Source organism: Mesoplodon mirus (assembly GCF_964341445.2).
Source record: "Mesoplodon mirus genome assembly, chromosome: 11".
NCBI classification, from domain to species: Eukaryota; Metazoa; Chordata; class Mammalia; order Artiodactyla; family Ziphiidae; genus Mesoplodon; species Mesoplodon mirus.
The window spans coordinates 45965529-45987584 of record NC_138987.1 but is presented as its reverse complement, the minus strand read 5'-3'; the positions used below and the strand labels follow the sequence as shown (position 1 = coordinate 45987584).

At 45.5% G+C, this 22056-nt stretch overlaps 1 protein-coding gene and 1 pseudogene across 8 annotated transcripts; both read left to right on the top strand.

Moving 5' to 3' along the window:
• The first annotated feature begins 382 nt into the window (after nt 1–382).
• Nucleotides 383–17008, top strand: RABL2B (RAB, member of RAS oncogene family like 2B). Of its 7 annotated transcripts, none has more exons than XM_082636747.1 (9): nt 383–478; nt 2159–2320; nt 9414–9443; nt 10592–10671; nt 11312–11391; nt 13616–13727; nt 14069–14166; nt 14567–14650; nt 14835–17008. In XM_082636747.1, exons 2-9 carry the CDS (start codon nt 2214–2216, stop codon nt 14913–14915), a joined length of 672 nt encoding a protein of 223 aa, XP_082492873.1. In that variant the 5' UTR covers nt 383–478; nt 2159–2213; the 3' UTR covers nt 14916–17008. The 7 variants fall into 7 exon arrangements, with proteins under 7 accessions (XP_082492873.1, XP_082492876.1, XP_082492872.1 ...); XM_082636750.1 differs by having other exon boundaries at nt 415–512; nt 14072–14166; XM_082636746.1 differs by having other exon boundaries at nt 416–512.
• On the top strand, nt 15487–21358 carry LOC309811933 (glucose 1,6-bisphosphate synthase-like; annotated as a pseudogene). The gene is made up of 2 exons: nt 15487–15517; nt 19968–21358. The product of its transcript is annotated as a glucose 1,6-bisphosphate synthase-like (transcript).
• Nucleotides 21359–22056: the final 698 nt, after the last annotated feature.

The window sequence follows — 22056 nt, the reverse complement described above, 5'->3', positions numbered from 1 at the left end:
CCCCACCCCTCCACTTTCCCCAGCGCTGCCCGGCGCTTCTTCCATCACCCCCAAAGAAGCCCCCACACTTGGGCACCAACTCCCACACAAGACTCCCGCCCCACACCTATGGTCCACCCACCGCACCTGAGCACCCTGCCCCCCTGCCTGCACCCCGCCCCACACGCCACAGGCCCCGCCCCCACGCCTCAGGAACGCTTCCCCAGTCTTTCCCCCGGCCGCCCAGTCACTCCCCAGGGCCTACAGCCGCTTGAACCCTGGCTCAGTCCCGGGGCCAAAGCCCACCCCAGACTCCGGATATTGGAAACCCCAGGCCGGCCTGGTCTGGATACTCATTGACCGGCAGTACTCTCGCCCGGCACTTCTCTAGCCAGCCAGCCCCCGGCGAGGTCCTTCAGGCCTTTGTCCGGGCAGCCCTCCTAGGGTCCTTGCGCGGTTGCGTAGCATCTGCGAGGACGCGGGCAGCGCTGGAAGCTGAGTGATCCGCGGTGGGACCTGGGCTGACTCGCGGGGTCCGAGACAGGGCAGGGTCCGGGACGGGGCGGGATCCGAGGCGGACTCGGGGCCCTGAGGGCGGCTGGCCGTGGGCGGACCGACCTGCGGCGCTCCTGGTCTCCAGCCCTCGCCCGGGAACGGCCTCGCATGTGGGAACCACCCCTCCAAGGCCGTCCTCGGGCCCTTGGCCAGTGGGGGGAAGAACGGGACAGTGGGTTCTGGCAACAGTGGCGGGGGGCGAAGGCAGCCCAGCCTGGCTGCGGGGGTAAAGTGGTTCTCAGACCTGTTTGGTGCCCGAAAACTACTTGAGTGAAAGAGAACTTATCCACTGGGTGGCGAGGACATCGACAACCATTGAAGGTCTTTGAGAACGGGTTTGGCTGCGTTTGGCTTCCGAACAGGTCGCTCCAGCTACAGGGTGGAGGTGGAAGGGACAGCCCCTCATTATGCTTATCAAGCATCTGCCACTTCCCAGTCACTGCTTTTGAGGCTCAAGGCACCTTGGTAAAGAAGGCTGAGTCCCTACCTGAGCAGAAACAATAGCATTGCAGTTAGGGAAACTCATGGGTCCTGTCGGTATTTTCCACCCTTGTGTGCACGTCTGTCATAGCTCTTACCACAGTAGACTTTGCCATCGTGTCTTCTATCCGGGTGCAAGATGTACCCGTGATGAACCCTCAGTAAGTGCGACCACTGATGCTCCGTTGTCGTTGCATCATTTCTGTGTGCCGAGTTAACTCAGAGTGTGGACTATGGCACATTCCCAGTAATGTTTGTGAAGTTATATTTGGGCTTAAGGACATGAGGATAGTGGAATAGAGCTAGAGATTGTTACGCCTCGATGTTGGCATTGGGTGGCTGGTGATGTACAGACAGGGAACGTGAGGAGCGACTTTGGGGTGGGCAGGGCTTAGGTTTCACAGGTAATTTTTGCCTGTGTGGAATAGTTCGCTATTCAAAATCTGGTAGGCAATTGCATACCTGAGTCTGGCCCTGAGGGAAGCGATCTCTGTGGAGATACAGATTTGTCATCATCAGCATTTAGGAGATACCTGAAACTAGTAGAGGTTGAAATAACCCTAGAGAAGAGGGTCTGGGAAATGCCTAGTTTGAGAGAGGAAAAGGCAGCTACTGATGGCAATATGATGGAAAATGAAATGGAAGTGAGAAGCATGAGGTAGAGGATCAGGAATACAGGTTAGGGTTCTTTGGCTGTGTGATCTGTCATTCAGTGATGAGAATTCAGGCTTACAGAGCCCTGTCTCTTTGTCAGACAGTGTCTCAACTCAATCATGTGATGTGGGCATTGATTTTCGTCCCTGCTTTACAAGTGAGAAAACGCTTGTAGGTAAAACTTGTAAAGCTTCAACATGGCTTTAGAGTAGTCTCTCCAGGTGGGAGTGGGAATTGTGGTTCTGAGCATAGCTGAAGTAAAGAGATGACATGGGGTAAACCACTCTCAGAAGATCTGGGTGGAGACAGGATTACAGCCCCATGATTCAGCAAGTGCTAGCCAGGTTGGTGGTGAATAGAGAAGGATGTAAGTGTTTCCTTGGGCCCCTCTCTTGTCAGCTCATTGTCTCCCCTGTCCAGGAAGAGGAAGTGGATTTGGTGGAGGGGACTTCTCATCTCTTTAACAACAGCCTCTTCTTGATCTTCCCAGACAGTGACAAGACCCCCCTCCCCTGAGCTGATCCCCTTTCTACAGCCAGGAGCCAATGGCCGGGGACAGAGCCAAACCCTGTGAGCTGGACCAAGAGAAATACGATGCCGATCACAATGTGAAAATCATCTGCCTGGGGGACAGCGCTGTGGGCAAGTCCAAGTATGTTGGGAGATTAGGGAAGAAATGCCAGGCCCAGAGTGGGTCTGTGTTATTAGAAAAATCCTCCAGAGGCATAGAGGAGCGTGGCTTCTATGGGAGTGGTGAGAGAGTAGTCTTGGCTGGAGCCCAGGTCTGCATGGGGGAACAAGGGAGCGTCACATCAGCAGTTGTGTGTGTTTGGGGAGGAGGGCATCCCCAGGGACAAGTCACAGGACTGAGGAAATTGAGCTTTATCCATGAGTCCTGGCAGAAAGTATGGGATGGGTCACCCTAGAGACTACTGAAGCAGTCCTGGTGAGGTGAGAGCTGGGGTATTCCTGTGTGTGGTGTGGGGCTGAGAGATTGCAAGATGCAGACAGTGGGAATGGGGAGAGGAAAGTGTGAGAAGTGTGACTGGCACAACCAGCAACAGGTCGAAGAAAGGTGGTGAAGATACTGTCTTGAAAGAACTCAGAGTTGAGAAGAGTGGTTAGAAATGATGCCTGACTAATCAGCGTAAAGATTTTTTTTTCTTAAGATTAAATTTTTATTTATTTTTGGCTGTGTTGGCTCTTGGTTGCTGCACGCGGGCTTTCTCTAGTTGCAGTGAGCGGGGGCTACTCTGTTGAGGTGAGTGGGCTCCTCATTGCAGTGGCTTCTCTTGTTGTGGAGCATGGGCTTTATGCGCGCGGGCTTCAGTAGTTGTGGCACACGGGCTCAGTAGTTGTGGCTCGTGGGCTGTAGAGCACAGGCTCAGTAGTTGTGGCGCATGGGCTTAGTTGCTCTGCGGCATGTGGGATCTTCCTGGACCAGGGATGGAACCCGTGTCCCCTGCATTGGGAGGCAGATTCCCATCCACTGCACCACCAGGGAAGTCCCAGTGTAAAGACTGACTCACTCTTTTAACTGACTTCAGTGCTTCTGTGCACAGGCGTGGAACTCCCCCTGAAGGGAGGCTCTGCAGTGCTGGCAGCTTGTCTCCACAGGGTGTGAGCCTGTTTCTCAGCTGTCTTGGACCAGTGGGGCACACATCCATTTCTGCCTTCGCAGGATGAGGGTAAATTTACCCCTAACCAGATACCTGGTTTAGTCTTACACCCCAGGTGCCTCAGTTCCACCTTGGTTTCCACTTTTATCTGTTATTAATATATCCTTAGACCCAGGTAGCTGTCAGTAATTCCCTAGGGGCTTTGCTGATTGGGGCAGAGGTCACTAACTTTTCTCAGCCTCAAGTCTGTTTAAAAGGTGCCTTGGGAAAAGCAAAGCAGGAACTTGCAGCGGGAATCCTAAACTCAGGTCCTCATCTAAATGTCCAGACTTTAGGTGTGAGCAGGATTGTCATACTGTAAAATGTCTAGGAAGCAACTCAAAATAACTATGTTCTCATCACAGTGCTCTGGCTAGAACTTCCAGTACTATGTTGAATAGAAGTGGCAAAAGTAGGCATCCTCTTGTTTCTCATTATAAGGGAAAGCTTTCAGTCTTTTGCAATTGAGTATTAACTGTGGGGTTTTCATATATGGCCTTTATCCTAGAGGTAATTACCTTCTATTCCTAGTTTTTGTCATGAGATGGTGTTGGTTTTTGTCAAATGCTTTTTCTGCATTTATTGAGATGAATATGTAGGATTTTTCCTTTGCTCTATTAATATGGTATGTTTGATTAATTTTCTTACGTTGAACCATCCTTATACTCTGAGAATAAATCTCCCTTGGTCCTTTTGATGATGTATAATCCTTTTAATATGATTTGGTTTGCCAGTGGATTTTTTGAGGATTTTTACAACTAAATTCATGAGGAATATTGGCCTGTAGGTTTCTTTTCTAGTAGTGTCATTGTCTGGCTTTGGAATCAGGGTACCACAGGCCTCATAGAAAGAATTATGAAGTGTTCCCTCCTCCCCAGTTTTTGGGAAGAGTTTGAGAAGCATTGGTGTTTGTTCATGAAATGATTGGTAGAATTCACCAGTGAAGCCATCCAGTCCCGGACTTTTCCTTATGGGAGGTTTTTGAATACTGATATAATCTCCTTACTTGGTATAGGTCTACTCAGATTTTCTGTTTCATCTTGAATCTGTTTGGTAGTTTGTGTGTTTCTAGGAATTTGTGCACTTCATCTCGGTTATCCAGCTTGTTCATTCATCGTATTCTCTTGTAATTCTTTTTGTTTCTGTAAAATTGATGTTACTGTCCCCAGTTTCAGTTCTGATTTTGATCATTTGTGTCCTCTCTCTTTTCTTAGTCTAGCTAAGGTTTGTTGATTTTGTTGATCTTTTCAAAGAACTAATTTCTGGTTACATTGATTTTTGTCTGTTGTCTTTCTATTCTGTATTTTGTTAATCTCCACTCTAATCTTTACTGTTTCCGTCCTTCTGCTAGCTTTGAGTTTAGTTTGCTCTTTCATGTCTACTACCTAAAGATGTACAGTTATGTTATTGATTTAATTTGACTAAATCTTCCCTATTTGATTTAATTTCCACCTTTTTGTGAATTTTCTTTTTTTTCTTCTGTTATTAATTTCTAGTTTCATTCCATTTTGTTTGAAAAGATACTTTGTATGATCTAAGTCTTTTAAATTTTATTATGACTTTTTTTGTGGCCTAGCTCATGTTCACTTGAGAAGAATATGTATACTACTATTGTTGGGTGGAGTATTCTGTGTATGTCTGTTAGGTCTAATTGGTGGTTAGACCTAGTTAGTATGGTTCAGGTCCTCTGTTTCATTGTTCTACTCATTATTGAAAGTGGGGTATTGAAATCTCAATATATTATTGTGCAACTGTCTATTTCTCCCTTTAGTTGTGTCAGTGTTAGCTTCATATATTTTGGGACTCTGTTGTGCGGTGCATATATGTTTATAACTTTTATATCTTTTTGATAGATTGAACTTTTTATCAATATATAATGTCCTTTGTCTCTTGTAACATTTGTCACTTAAAAGTTTATTTTGTCTGACTGTAGTATAGTCACCCCATTTCTCTTTTGAATACTGTTTGCATGCAATATCTTTATCATACTTTTGTTTTCCAAGTTCTTTGTGACCTTGTATCTAAAGCAAGTGTCTTACAGTTAGGACGTACCTGGATCATGTTTTTTTAATATACTCTGCCCATCTCTCACTTTTAATTGGAGAGTTTTATCTGTTCTCATTTGCAACAACAATAATTAAAGCTATTACTGCTCAAGTACTCTATTACTCTTTTTCTTTTTTTTTTTTTTGATTTTTTTGTAGTGTACTATTTTGAGTCCCTTCCTGTCTTGTATAATTTTTTTAGTTGTTTATTAATGGTTGCCTTGAAGATTATAATTAATATCTAAAATTTATCACAGCCTATTTGAATACCAATTTAGTTATAATAGTATACCAACACTCTGCTCCTATATATTTCTATCCCTCCCCTTGATATTGTTTTGTCACAAATTACAACTTTATACATTGTGATCATTAACATAGATTTACAATTATAGTTTTACATATTTGTCTTTTAAATCATGGGGAAAAAGAGGAGTTACAAACCAAAAATATGAGAATACTGGGTTGTTTTTTTTTTTTTTTTTTTTTTTTTGGCTGTGTTGGGTCTTTGTTGCTGCGCACAGGCTTTCTTCTAGTTTCTGCGAATGGGGACTACTCTTCGTTGTGGTGCACGGGCTTCTCATCACGGTGGCTTCTCTTGCTGCAGAGCACGGGCTCTAGGTGCGTGGGCCTCAGTAATTGTGACACACAGGCTCAGTAGTTACGGCTCGTGGGCTCTAGAGCGCAGGCTCAGTACTTGTGGTGCACGGGCTTAGTTGCTCTGCAGCATGTGGGATCTTCCTGGACCAGGATTCGAACCCATGTCCCCTGCATTGGCAGGTGGATTCTTAACCAATGCACCACCAGGGAAGCCCAAGAATACTGGTTATTATATTTACCTGTGTAGCTACCTTTACTGAAGATCTTTATTTCTTCATACGGCTTCAAGTTACTGTCTAGTGTCCTTTCATTTCAACCTAAAGGACTTATTGTACCATTTCTTATAGGACAGATCTACTGGTAATAAGCCACATCAGCTTATGTTTATCTGGGAATGTCTTAATTTCTCCTTCATCCTTGAAGGATAGTTTGCTGAACATAGAATTCTTTGTTGACAGTTTTTTTTTCAGGACTTTAAATATATCATTCCACGGCCTTCTGATCTCAGTGGTGTCTGATGAGAAATTGGCTGTTTATCTTATTGAGGATTTTGTCTTTGAGTTTTGACAATTTGCCTATAATATGGATCTCTGTGAGTTTATCCTGTTTGGAGTTTGTTGAGCTTCCTGGGTGTGTACATTCATGTCTTGCATCAGGTTTGGGAAGTTTTTAGCCATTATTTCTTCAAATAGTCTCTCTGCCCCCACCCCTCTTCTATTTATGATGCATGTGTTAGGATGATTTATGTTGTCTGATAGGCTCCTTAGGCACTGGTCATTTTTACTCGTTTTTCTTTCTGCTTCTCAGACTGGATAATTCCAGTTGCCTTATCTTCAAGTTTGCTGATCCTTTCTTCTGCCTTCTCAAGTATGCTGCTGAAACTGTCTAGGTAGTTTTTCATTTAAATTATTGTACTTTTCAGCTCCAGAATATCCGTTTGGTTTCTTTTCATAATTTCTATCTCTTTATTAATACTCTCATTCTGTTTATATATTGCTTTCTAATTTCCTTTAGTTCTTTGTCCATGGTTTTGAGCATATTTAAGATAATTGATTTAACTTCTTTGACTAGTAATTCCAGGGTCTGGATTTCTTCAGGTATTGTTTCTGTTAAATTCTTTTTATCATGAGAATAGGCTATACCTTCCTGTTTCTTTGTATGCTTTGTAATTTTCTGGTTGATAATTAGACATTCTGAGTATTTTGATATGGTGACTTTGGAACTCAGATATTCCCACTCCTTAGGTATGGCTGATTTCTGCTTGTTTAGAGCTGGAGTATCCACTTGTAACTTTTCCATACTATTTTTGCAAAGTGTATACTCCTTCTTGTGTGTGGTCACTGATATTTCTATTCCATCATCTGTGATCAGACAGTGACCTGATAAAGATTTCTTTAAATATTTGGCTCCAAAAGGGGAAAGAAACAAAGAGGTATTCCTATCCCTTTAAATTTCCAATAGATGCCAGCAGGGGAAGACTCTGAATCCTGAGAGAGCTGAGATCCGGCTCCTTGGCCAAACTTTTTGAGGAAAGTATCTCTACTGGAGCCAGACATTTGGAACACGGGACAGTGCCTAGCTGCAGTGGGCCTGAGGAGTGGGTGACCATTGCTGGTTTGTGCGTGTTGTTCTTTTGCACAAGGCCAGCACTCTCCTTTTATCCAGTACTCTACTGGTCATTGTGTCCAGTCAGGTTCCAGAGTTCTGAAATAGTTGATTCTGATCATTTTTTCCAGTTATTGGTTGTTTCAGTTGAGGGAGTGACCATAGAACTTCATACTCCACCATTTTAAGTAATGTCCTCAAGGTTCATTTTTTTCCTACACAGATATCCAGTTGTTTCCACACCATTCCTTGATAAAACAATCCTTTACCCCGTTGAATTGCAGTTATCCTTTTGTTCTAAATCCAGTGACCATACACATGGCTATATATATTTTAAGTGTGCGTTTACTGTCTGTCTTCACCCACTAGACTGTAAGCTCCATGAAGACAGGAATTTTCCTCTGTTTTGTTAAATGTTATATCATGGCACCTAGCATAGTATCTGGCAAATGGCAAGCACTCAGTAATTTTTTTTTAATTTTTTTTGTACTAAAATATATTTGTCCATTCTTCTGTTGAAGAACAGTTAGGAAATTATCATTTTTATAGTATTAGACACAATACTGCAGTGAATATTTTTATGCCTATCATCTTGGGCACACAGTCGATTAGACTTGGGGTGAAATTGCCCAGTTTTAGGATTAGCTCAAACTTTGACTTATCCCAGTTGCTCTGCAAAGTAGTAGTATATTAAGTTCGCACTCCTACCGGCACAGCACAAGAGTTTCCACAAAATCTGCAACATTTGGTATCATGTGACTTTTTCAACTTTGCTAATCTGAAGGATGTGTGTGCTACTTCATTTTATTTTAATTTGCATGAAAATCATTAATTTACATTAAAATCATTCAAGATTGAGCATCTTTTCATATGTTTTTTAGCCATTCTTCTGAATTGCCTGTTCATATTCTTAGGACCCAGGTTGTGTGTGTGTTCTCCTTTTCACGTATCAGAGCTGTTCATAATCTCTGTATATTAATTCTTTGTCAGTGATTGGCATTGCACGTATCTTCTCCCAGTCTGTGTTTTGTTTTGTTTTGTTTTTTTCTTAACTTTTCATTTTGAAATAACAGATTTACAGGATGTTGCAAAGAGAATCCAGAGAGGGCCTGTGTACCCTTTGCCCAGTTTCCCCAGTGGTTATATCTTACATAACTGTAGTACAAGATCAAATTCAGGAAACTGGCATTAGTTCAATGCATATGTATAATTCTGTGTCATTTTGTCACATGTGTAGATTTGTGTAAGCATCACTGGACTCAAGATACAAAACTGTTCCATCACTGCAGAGGCCTTGGTCGTGCTGTCCATTTATAGTCACACCCACCCCACTTCACCTCCTACCACCCCTAACCCCTGTAACCACTAATATACTCCATCTCTATAATTGTGTCATCTTGGCAACATGGTATAAAAGGAATTATACAACATGTGACCTTTTTCACTCAGCACAATACCCTTAAGATTTGTTCAAATTGTTGGGTATATCAGTCATTTGTTCCTTGCTATTGCTGAGTAGTAGTCCATATTATAGATGTACCACAGTTTGTTTATTCCCTAAAAGGAGTAAGCTCGGGTCCCTGCCCACAGGGAAAGCATCTGTGGGTGCTGGGTCAGCGTTATAGCCGAAGGGTGTCAGGAACTTAAGGGGAGTCAGGAAGAGGGTGGGTGGGTGGTTCCTGGGCATTGTCCTTGAAAGGAAACTGTGTAGCTGTGGAAGGAGTGGGAGGGGGGAAGCCACAGCTGGCTTCCAAGTTTTCAACCCTTGGGTGGTGCAACAGGGGCAAGCAGGAGCGTTGAGGGATGCACCTGACCACCTTGCACATTCTCCTTACAGACTTATGGAGAGATTTCTCATGGATGGATTGTATCCTTCAAGTTTTGAAATGCTCCTTGTTCCTGTGGCCCTTTCCACCCTCATGCCAACTCAGCCCCACTGCCCACCCGTTTGCTCCAGCGGTCCAGGGAGGAGGGATAAGTGAGTAAATTCACAGGTTTCATTTCATGCTGGTTTCTCACCAGCTGACCCACATGGCATCACATGTAATTGGTGCTGCATATTTTGAAGCTTACTCACATTTGGATTTGCTTTATATCAGGAAAGCAGTGGAATGGCTAACAGTAAGTACCTCGTCAAATGCCTGGACTCAAACCCCACCTCTTCCTTCTTAGTAGCTCTGGCGCTGGGCAAGTCACTTAACATCTCTGACCTCAGAGCTTGGGCTCTCTAATGTTTAAACATTCTCTGGTATGAATCAACTTTGTAAAATAGGAACCGCCAGCCCCACCCCTGCTTCCGTGAATCGTTGCATTGTGCAGGTTTGCAATGAGACAATTGGGATGGTTTTTAAAAGCTTCCCGAGTGAGTCCGTTGAGAACTGGGTGTGAGAAGAGCCCTAGAGCCCCCTGCCCGGGGCCCCAGCCCCCCATGGTAGACTCTAAGTGTATCTTACTTCGCCTTCTACCGAGTTCTCCTTTGCACCCACCCACCTGCATCATCCCAGCTCCAATGGTTAAACCACACAGCATCTTGCAGCTTCAGGAAATGTTATTCCCCAAGCTTTTTGATAGGGTTGCAAAAAGCAAACTACAGTTCATAAACAGTTTGTCGCCTGTCCGGCTTATGAAGACTTTTTTTCCCTGGACCTGTCATGTTGCTTCTTGTGGCTGGGTTTCCTCTCTGGCCTGCAAGAGCCCCATCCATGAGGAGCTGGGGCATCCCCATGGTCTCATTTGCCAACTACGTGATGCTGTTTCAGACAGCTCCTCTGTAAAATTCCATTCCATGTTTTCCCTTGGACTTAGATGGCCAGGACATAATCCCAACTTCTCCCACCCCTCACCTTTCCATGGAGCTTGTGCCTGTGATATTTGAAGTTGATCCTCTGTCTGCAACACTCACTCAATTTAAAATCTAAATAACTTCTTAAAAAGGAGAGAGAGGGCCCATTCCATCCCCCCAGCACCTTGCTTACGTCTCTTTTCATTCAACTTTGCTCCTTAACCTATGTGCAGTCAGCCCCGGCAGCTGTCCACATACGCCCTGACCCTGTACAAGCACACGGCCACAGTGGACGGCAAGACCGTCCTTGTGGGTGAGCAGCGCGGTGCCGAGCCACACCACCTCTCTGGAGGGAGAAGTAGTTGGGGAGAGAGTCGGGCAGGGGGAAGTGAGACTCCAGGCATGGATGAAGGGTGATAGGTACAGCCCAGAGAGCCAGGAAGCCAGGGAGGGTGGGAGGAAGCACGCAGGGTTCTGTTCCGGAGCTCTTCAGCCAGTGTAAAGAAATAACAGGGCTGGTCTGAATGTCGTCTGCCACAAAGGGTTTGGCTTTAAATGGGGTCACAACCTTCCCCTTGGCCAGGCCACACGTCCGGCCTGACTGTGTGCACCCACTGTGATCAGCACACATGGGAATTGGGCCTAGTTTTGACCCTGGAGCGTCCTGCATCTTATAGGTGGGGGAAGGAGGGCACTGACCCTCTCCCTCTTGGGGCCTCCTGTCTGCGTTCTCCTTCCTCCTGGCCCTGTGTCTCCCTCTCAGCCACCCCCGTGCACACCCAGGTGTGTTACATCCTGGCAGCACACCTGCGAGCTGTCGGGTCTCTGTTGCGCCCCATCCTCCCACGTGGGCCTGTGTTTCCGAACACAGACTCTGCGCAGAGCTGCTCAGTGTCTGGGGCTCTCTGCCCTTCGTCCCCCATCAGGCAGTCAGAGCTGTGTTCACATTGCAGACTTTTGGGACACAGCAGGCCAAGAGCGGTTCCAGAGCCTCCACGCCTCCTACTACCACGGGGCCCACGCCTGCATCATGGTAGGAAACCACCTGGAGGGCAAAGGCTCTGGGCAGGTCTGGCCTGAGGGGTGAAGGGATGAAGGGCCCAGCAGGACTGAGCCCTCCTCACCAGGGCTGGGTGCTGGAGGGAGGGATCAAGGCAGGCTTCAGACTGCACGTGCTTCCCAGGGGCTCTGAGTGAGAACATGCCAGGGCCTGCTTCTCTTCCAGGGGTGGGGGGTGAGGGGGATGTGTGGAGCCACCGTCCCAGCAGGAGGAGCAGGTTCAGGGCCTCATCAGCAGGCAGAGCATCTAAACGTCAAGCACAGTCCCTCCCCAGTGGAGGCCTCCCTCCTCAGGCAAGCTCCTAAGGCCTCCCTCATCCGCCGCTCTCTAGGGGCAGATGCTGGGGCCGAGCGGGCTCTGGTTCCCAGGGAACTTTCCCCTCCAAAGCACCCCCTCCTCCCTCTCAGCCTCTCACTTTGCTGTCTAGAACACAGCCCTCAGAGGTCCACCCCGGTAGCCAGCGGGTAACAAGTGCCGCAGGAGAGCCTGACTCTCAGCTATGGCAAGGGCCACTAATAGAGAGAAGAACTGTAAACCTGTGTCCTTTAGGACCTCCTGCCCACAAACTCACTGGCTCCTTTCTCAGGCTCTTCTGTCCCTTAAGCACAAGATCTCTTGAAATTTTCCAAAATTTAATGCTAGTACCTATAATGGGACAAATAAAGAGGGTAACAGGGTAAGGCAAATGGGGGCAGACCAGTGCCATCAGTCGTGACCTCTTGCCTCTGACACATCTCCATTAGCTCCTTTTGGGCTCTCTTCTGAGACCTGGGGCGTTTGTCCTGCCAGCATCCCTGCATACCTGTATGTGCAGGTGCCTACCGCCAGCCCCAGCCTGCTGTTGGGGGCCTTTGCCGGCAGAAAGCACTCTGCCTCTCATGACCACATGGGGACCTGATAGTCCCAGAGGGAGCTGGGGTTCCGCCCTCCACCTTGAAACCCCAAAGGGCATGCTTCTCAGCCTAACCAGCGCCTCCTCAGCTCTCAAAACAAAGAAAGGAAGCTCAGGAAACCAGACCTGGACGAAGTGTGACTGACAGTGATCATGGCAGGCAGCCACGGGAGGTGTGAAGCAGATTCCGGAAGTTTCATCACAAGCGTATTTTAAAAGAAGTCTTTATTGGGAATTCAAGACAAAGTAGTCATTTATTGAAATTGGGCCTGGGAGTAAGTACCAAAGAAGAGCCTCTCAGGTGGACCTCCTGCTGCCTCAGGTGTGACAGCTGCTGACCAGAGCCCACTGTCGTGCAGGGGGAATCCCTGGCCCTGGACATGGTTACTCCCATGAAGGGCTGGGTTGTTTAGAAGTAAGATCTGCCATTCCAGCAGGTTACAGGGTTGTGCATCTCAAGCCACTGTTGTGCTGGGGCAGTTTGGACATGTGAGTCTATTCTGGAGGGTGGCTTGGCAACAGAAAGCTGGCCTTTGAGGAGCTCCTGTGAGAGGCTTGAAGGATCCCTGTAGCAGCAACTTGAAGCATCTTAGGACTTCTGTCCTCCCTGCCCTTAGAGCCAGTCACAGTGCTCATGCTTCTTGTGGACACTTTTAAATAGGTAAAAACTATAAATTATAGAAAGTTAATAAAATTATGATAAGCTACAAAATAGTAAAAGACAAAAGTACTTCTACAAAGTTTAAAATACAAAATTAAAAGTTTATAATTAAAAGTAAATCAAAATAACTGAAAGGAAATTCTAGAAACATTTAAGATTATCATAGAGGAGGTGTTTTGTTGGGGTTTTTTTGGCCACACCACGCGTGGCATGTGGGATCTTGGTTCCCCAACCAGGGATCAAACCCACGCTCGCTGCATTGGAAGTGTGGAGTCTTAACCACTGGACCAGCAGGGAAGTCCCATTATAAAGGAGTTTTTAAACAAAGTTTAAGCAGTAGTTAGACTAAGAAAAAAACAAAAAGCTTACCATTTGTAATGGACTTATCAATAAGTAATGATACAATAAGTAAAATGATAAAATCTGGTTAAAATAGGTAAATAAGGTTAGGTGACAAGATGAAGGTTCTAGAGGGTGAGAAGGGTGGGCAAGCCATAGCGTTTGTGGTTAGGGGATGCAGCTCAGAGTGGTGCATGGTCCGAGTTGCCAAGCCCATGTTTGCCTGCTTGTGTGTGTGTCACCTGGGGGTGGCATGCAGAGACATTGATGCACTTGGGCTGTCTTCTTTCCTCTGCTAATTGCAGGTATTTGATGTGCAGAGGAAAATCACCTACAAGAACCTGAGCACCTGGTATACAGAGCTTCGGGAGTTCAGGCCAGAGATTCCATGCATTGTGGTGGCCAATAAAATCGATGGTGAGGCCACCCTACATCTGGGTGCCAGCAATTCATGGGGGGACCCACCATCACACGTTTCCTCTTCCTTTCCTGGGCCAACGAACCATCAATGGTCCATTCTTTTTCCCAACATACAGCCCTTGGTTGCTTGCCATCACTCCCCTCCCAGTAAGGATCCGAGTGAGCCAACCTGCCTTCTCAAGACACAAATCCCAGTGAAATGAACTCTTTCTAAGACACGTCCCCTGCTTGTCCCTGCTCATCCCTCTTCCTAGAATGGGGACCTCCAGTGACGCACACTGCAAAATTCTCTCCCTTTGCCTTTGTAGACAGACCCATGTCCTACCTTCTCTCTACAGCAGACATAAAGATGACCCAAAAAAGCTTCAGTTTTGCCAGGAAGTTCTCCCTGCCCCTGTACTTTGTCTCAGCTGCTGATGGTACCAACGTTGTGAAGGTAATGGGAGACAGCAGAGACAGTCTCGTAAGGCCGGGGAAGGCCTGGTGCTGAAGTTAGCGGGGAAGCCATGGAGAGAAGGGCTGGCTGCAGGGATGGTGGAGAGGACGCGCACTGTTGTGGGGGCTGTGCTGAGCATGTGGTGACAGGAAGGGGTTGGGTGAGCATTGACAGTAGGGGCGGTGGTGGGTTGGGCTTGGTGAAGAAAAGGTACATTGACCATGCATGGGGTCAGGGTGACAGGGAAAAGGTGAACGGAGGAGTGACCTTGCTGATTTTAGGGTGGAGTACTGTGTGAACATATGATGGGGATGGGGCCAGTGGGTACAGGGCAGGCAGAGTCCAGGCCACTGGCCCCACGGCCTTGTTTTCCTTCCCACCTCCTTCACCTTACCTCCAGCTCTTCAGCGATGCAATTCGATTAGCTGTGTCTTACAAACAGAACTCCCGGGACTTCATGGATGAGGTTTTGCAGGAGCTTGAGGTAGGTCAGGCCCGGATGTCAGGTGGCGTAGAGGAAGCGGCTTCCCTTCATAGGGGTGCAGAGCATAACCCAACAGACCGACTTTGCAGACAACACGTGCTCGTCGAGGGCACTGCCCCTAGAGGTGTCAGAGCTACAGTTGGGCAAATGCAAGGCCAGGCCTCACCTGCAACCTTGTTCACAGAGCATCAGCTTGGAGCAGGAGGAGGAGGATATGCTGGACAAAGAGCAGCGTGGCCGCGTCGAGAGCCCACCTCCCTCCTGAGCCGCAGAAGGAGGCCTCTCCATGGCTGACTTGGTGGGAGCGGGGGGAGTTCGGAATACTCCCCTCGGCAGTCCTTCAGCTCTCACTTGAGACATTCTTCCAGGCCATCCCCTGCTATGCCTCCTACAGACCCAACCATCCCATTTGCTCCCCCACTTCCATGGCCCGTGAGACCTGACCCTTCACAGTTGTTCCCTCCCCTGTAGTCAGGGGCAGGGAAGGGATCAACACCAGCAAGTGCCATCAACAGGTGTAAGAGGTCCACACCAGACCCTGAGGCAGAATTAAGGATGGACCCTCCAGGTTATGTGGGACAGTGAAGAAAATCGGGGAACATTCTGTGTGTGTCTCTTAAATAAAAGGAAATTTAGGTGGTTTTTTTTTCCCCTCCCAGAACTGACCTCAGGGCCTATTCGTTGCATTTCTACCAAGGGAATGATTTCTAATTCCTGACTATCCTTCTTCCTCTTTAGTCTCCCAACGAAACCAACCATTTTAAGAAAATGGTTTTGAGCAGAGAGCTGTTCATTCCATAAGTTTTTCCAGAGTTTTAGGCACAGCCAGTACATTGATGAGCCACGAGGCCAAGATCACAGGCCCAGGTTTGTTGTTAACATCACGTGAAAGCAGCTGACTGGTCTGGCCATACTTAGTAATACACAAACATCGTAGTTGTAAACATCAAGGGTCAATACAGCCACACCACAAGGCACACCTGTTTGCATTGTAAGAAATTGACTTTAGGAAAGCTTCCTTTAAAACCCCTGTTTCAACAAGGGAGGATTTCCTTCATTTTTTTTGAGGACTAGTGTGGACATTGTAACTCCTTGGGTGGCAAGGGCTGCTGAGAACTGTCATGCTGCCTTTTCCATTTATCTCCAGGACTTGTGGTTCACTAGGATGTTTTTATGATCATCTTGTACATCATTTCCATTTTTTTATTTTTATTTACATTGAATAGATGTGCATGCTTTGTGGGTATGGATTTCTCTGAGCAAAAAGTCACGAGAACGAGCGGATCATCAGCCACATTAATAAGGGGAGACTGCCGTGATCTGTCATGTTATCTCTTGATTTATTGTCACAGAGACCATTTCAGTGGAATTTAGTGTTTTTAAAAGAATGGGTATTTGGGAGTCAAGAACAAGCATTTTTACCCTTTAGATTACTGATGCTTACAATTTCAACTTCACAGATTTAACCCGACCAGGAAATTTTAGGAATGCGTTACCCTGGTGAGATGTACTTTTAAAAACAACAACAAAAACAACCCTTTAGTTATTATAAATGATTAATAAGTCTTTTTTAAATATAATGGCTTCACTGAGATATAATTCAAAAACCATATAATTCACCATCAGTATTGGCTTTACGTAACCATTTTGCATCAGGTTCCCTAGAAGCAAAGCCTGAGAAGGCAACTCTTGTTCAGATGACTTACTGTGACAGTTTTCTGTCTCTGCTGGGGACCAGCTTCAGTCTCCCCCTCCCTAGGGAAGCTCTGGAGGACAAACTGCCCCACAAGGATGGTCCCACTTTGAGACCAGGGGCCTTTTTGTGCCAGTTGGCCAAGTGTGTGAGGAGGAGGAGGTGGAAGGGCTGACTCATAGTGTCCAGGGCAAAGTGGCTCCTGTTTTAGCAAGGATAGTTCTCTGGGAAAAGGGCAGCTGTTAGTTTCAACACTCAAAGCATGTAGGGGATAAGTGCTCGGGCAGGGTGCCAGCAATATCCATGGCCACCTGCCCATACATTGCTCAAATCCACCTGCTTAAAGATCATTTCATCCTGACATACAGGAACACCACCCCTGAGTCTTTTAAATAATTTATTGAGGTGAAATTACATAACATAAAATTAAAGTACACAATGCAGTGCCATTTAGCACAGTTACAGTGTTGTGCAACTATCCCTCTATCTAGTTCTAAAACATTTCCATCACTCTGAAGTAAAACACCTTACTCATTAAGTAGTTTCTCTCCAACACTCCCTCCCCTCAGCCCCTTTTAAATACTGATCTACATTCTTTCTGTTTCTATGGATTTATCTTCTGGATATTTCATATAAATAAAACAATATGTGACCTGTGTCTTTCACTCAGCATGTTTTCAAGATTCACACATATATCATGTACTTCATTCCTTTCTATGGCTAAATAATGTTCCATTGTATTAAATACCACAAGTTGTCTATCCATTCGTCCATTGATGGATGTTTGGATCCATCTTTCAGCTATTGCAAATAGTGCTGCTATGAACACGCTTATACATGTGCTTATATGAGCAGTTTTCAATTCTTTTCTGTGTCAGAGCCTGCTCAGTCTGCTGTAACAAAATACCATTGACTGGGTGGCTTACAACAGGTATTTATTCCTCACAGTTCTGGAGGCCGGGAAGTCTAAGATCAAGGTGCTGGCAAGGTACGTTTCATTCTGAAGCCTCTTCTCTCGGCTTGTAGGCAGCTGCCATCTCGCTGTGTGTCCACGTGACCTCTTTGTGTTCAGGTAGATTCCTCTTAAAAGACTATATCCTGGGACTTACCTGGTGGCGCAGTGGTTAAGAATCCGCTTGCCAGTGCCGGGGCCCGGGTTCGAGCCCGGGTCCAGGAAGATCCCAAGTGCCACGGAGCAACTAAGCCTGTGCTCCACGACTACTGAGCCTGTGCTCTAGAGCCTGTGCCCCGCAATGAGAAGCCAACGCAATGAGAAACCCACGCACCGCAACAAAGAGTAGCCCCCGCTTGCCACACCTAGAGAAAGCCCACGCACAGCAACAAAGACTCAATGCAGCCAAAAAATAAATACTTTTTTTAAAAAAGACTATATCCTGTGACCCCCATCATGACATCCTAATTAGGGCCCCACCCTTATGACCTCATTTAACCTTAATTACTTCCTGAACACCGTGTCTCCAAATACAATCACATGAGGGTAAGGGCTTCAACATTTAAATTGGGGGATGGGGAAGGAGGGCATAGCACAGTGTATCTAGGAGTGGAATTACAAGATCATATAGTGGGACTTTCCTGGTGGCGCAGTGGTTAAGAATCCAGCTGCCAGTGCAGGGGACACAGGCTCCATCCCTGGTCCAGGAAGATCCCGCATGCCACGGAGCAACTAAGCCCATGTGCCCCAACTACTGAGCCTGTGCTCTAGAGCCTGTGAGCCACAACTACTGAGCCCACATGCCACAACTACTGAGCCCGTGCACCTAGAGCCTGTGCTCCACAAGCGAAGCCACCACAATGAGAAGCCCACACACCCCAATGCAGAGTAGCCCCCGCTCACCACAACTAGAGAAAACCCACGCGCAGCTTTCAACACAGCCAAAAAAAAATTTTTTTTTTTTGCATTACACGGGCCTCTCACTGCTGTGACCTCTCCCGTTGCGGAGCACAGGCTCCAGGTGCGTAGGCTCAGCATCCATGGCTCACGGGCCTAGCTGCTCTGCGGCATGTGGGATCCTCCCGGACCGGGGCACGAACCCGTGTCCCCTACATCGGCAGGCGGACTCTCACCCACTGCGCCACCAGGGAAGCCCCTATTTTGCTTATTTTTAAATTGAGTTGTTTGACTTTTTGCTGTTATAAGAATTCTTTACATATTCTGGATATCAAATTCTTATTTATGACTTTTACAAATATTTTTCCCATTCTACAGGTTTTATTTACACTTTCTTGATAATGTCCTTAATGAACAAAAGTATTTAATTTTTTTTTTTTTTTTTGGCCGTGCCTCGTGACTTTCAGGATCTTAGTTCCCCAACCAGGGGTCGAATCCAGGCCCTTGGCAGTGAAAGCACCGAGTCCTAACCACTGGACATCCAGGGAATTCCCTGAAAAGTATTTAATTTTGATCAAGTCCAATTTATCTTTTTTTTTCTTTTATTGCTCATGCTCTTGGTGTCATATCTAAGAATCCATTGCCAAGTCCAAGGTCATGAAGACTTACCCTTATGTTCTCTTTTAAGAGTTTTATGGTTTTAGCTCTTATATGTAAGTCATTGATCCATTTTGAGTTAATTTTTATATATAGTATAACGTAGGGATCTAGCTTCATACCTTTGCATGTGGATATCCAATTGTCCTAGCAATGTTTGTCAAGAACACTATTCTTTTCTGTCTGAATGGTCTTGCCACCTTTGTCAAAAATCAATTGGTCATAGTTGTATGAGTTTATTTCTGGACTCTCAATTCTATTCCATTGGTCTAGATGTCTATCCTTATGCCAATACCACACTATTTCAATTACTGTAGCTTTGTAGTGCAGTTTTGAACTTGGGAAGTATGAGTCCTTCAACTTCTTTCTAAAGATTATTTTGACATCTTAGCAATATTAAGTCTTCCAATTCATGAACACTGGATGTCTTTCCCTTTTTTTTCCATTTATTTATATCTTTAACTTCTTTCAGCAATGTTTGTACTTTTCACGTATGAATTTCTCACTTCTTGGTTAAACTTATTTCCAAATTCTTTTAGATGTTATTTACTTTTTTATTTGTCCATTGCTGTTTATAGAAACAGCTTACTTTTGTGTGTAGATCTTGTACCCTAAAACTTTGCTGAATTCTTTTATTAATTCTAATAGTTTTCCTGCGCATACTTTGGGGTTTTTCTACAAATAGAATCATATCATGTGCATATTGAAAAGGTTTTACTTCTCCCTTTCCAATGTGGGTGACTTTTATTTCCTTTTCTTGCCTAATTCCTCTGACTGGAATTTCCAGTACTATGTTGAATTAAGTAGTAAAAGCAGGCATCCTTGTTTTGTTCCTGATCTTAGGGGGAAATTTTTCAGTTTTTCACCACTGAATGTGATGTTAGCTATGGATTTTTCATGTGGCCTTTATCATGTTGTAGAAGTTTCCTTCTATTCCTGATTTTCCGAGTGCTTTCATTATAAAAGGCTGCTGGATTTTGTCTAATGCTCTTCCTGCATTAATTGAGATGACTGTGTGGTCTTTCCACCTCACTTCTATCAATGTAGTGAATTACATTGATTGATTTTTTATATTGAACCACCCTCTTCAAACCAGTAAACAATGCCAAAACAATAAGAGCAATTTGAAAATCTGTTACTGAATGGGACAAACAAGGAGTTTCTTTGTTGCTGGATGACTTTTGGAGCTGCAGGACTTGGTTCTGCTGTGGTGGCAGGGTTTTGCTATATTAATGACCTTACAGTAATCCAATCAACACAGAAGATGCACAAATACCTTGAGAGTGGTTGAGAAACTTTATCTTGGGTATGACAGCTGGGGTCAAGTAACTAGCAGCTGCAGCATCCAAAGACTTCCTAAACTCACCATTTCAGTCTTGCTGGCTAAAGATGCTTCTGTGTACCTTTTTCCAAAATAAGTTTCTACATCATATGCAGTCCAGGAGCTCAAAGCAGTTGGAGGTGTGATGATTACTGCCTCTCACAACTGCAAGGAAGAGAACAGACAAAGGGTTTATTGGGAAACTGGTGTTTAGATCACATCTCCTCATGATGAAGAAAGTCCAAAACGTATAGAGGACTGTGTGGAACCCTGGAATGCTTCCTGGAATAATGATTTAGTGAATGACAGCCTACTGGGGAGAGACTCTCTGCAGGACCTTACAGGAGACACATGGAAGATCTGAAAAAGATTGATTTTCACAGGGAATCAAACTCAAAGACCACCTTGAAATTTGTACATATATCTTTTCATGGGGTCGGACATGACTATGTGCAGTTGACTCTGCACGTGTTTGGTTTTAAGCCTCCAATTCCATTACCAGAACAAAAAGATCCTGATCCAGACATTTCTACCATTAAATGCCCAAATATAAAGGAGAATCTGTGCTGGAAATTTCCCTGAGACTGGCAGAGAAAGAAAACGCTCGGATAGTGCTATCTACAGATCCCAATGCAGACCAGCTGGCTGTGGCAGAACTCCAGGAGGATGGTCAATGGAAAGTTTTCACGGGGAATGAGTTGGCAACTTTGTTTGGTGGGGGGGTGGGGGAGGGGGGTGGATATTTGATTGCCGGAAAAATAAATCAAGAAATTCTGATGTGAATAATGTTTATATGTTAGCCTCCACAGTCTCTCTTCCAAAATTTTGTATCCAGTTGCACTTTAAGAACGATTTTAGGGAATTCCCTGGTGGTGCAGTGGTTAAGAATCTGCCAGCCAATGCAGGGGACACGGGTTCGAGCCCTGCTCCAGGAAGATCCCACATGCCATGGAGCAACTAAGCCTGTGCGCCTCAACTACTGAGCCTGCGCTCTAGAGCCTACAAGCCACAACTACTGAGCCCACGTACCACAACTACTGAAGCTCATGCGCCTAGAGCCCGTGCTCTACAATAAGAGAAGCCACCAAAATGAGAAGCCCTCACACCACAACAAAGAGTAGCCCCTGCTTGCCGCAACTAGAGAAAGCCCATGTGCAGCAACGAGGACCCAACACAGCCGAAAATAAAATACATAAATAGATAAATTAATTTTTTTAAAAAAGAAGGATTTTATTTTGAAGAAATATTACCAGACTTTAAATGGCTAGGAAGTAGGATAAAAGACCTGGAAAATGGGAAAGAAGTCATTATTGCATTTAAAAAGTCCATTGCTTTTCTGTGTGGAACTTCAATTTTGAATAAAGATGAAGTGAATACAGCCATTGTTGTGGCTGAGGTGTTTATCTTAACTGGAAACCATAAGCATAACACTGAGCCAGTAACCGATTAAGGTTTGTGAAAAATATGATTATCATATTTCAAAAACTTCATATTTCTTGTGTTTTGATCTGACTACCAACAAATGCATATTTGAAAGTCTTCACAATTTTGATTCTCCAAAAGAATCTCCATCATATTGAATACATGGGACATTACCTGTGAATATGACAGCAGCCAGCCTAATAAGAAGTCAATGCTGGACTTCCCTGGTGGTGCAGTGGTTAAGAATCCCCCTGCCAATGCAGGGGACACGGGTTCAAGCCCTGGTCCAGGAAGATCCCACATGCCACTGAGCAACTAAGCCCGTGCGCCACAACTAGTGAGCCTGAGCTCTAGAGCCCGTGAACCACAACTACTGAGCCCACATGACACAACTATTGAAGCCTGCACACCTAGAGCGCGTGCTCCACAACAAGAGAAGCCACTGCAATGAGGAAACCGCGCAC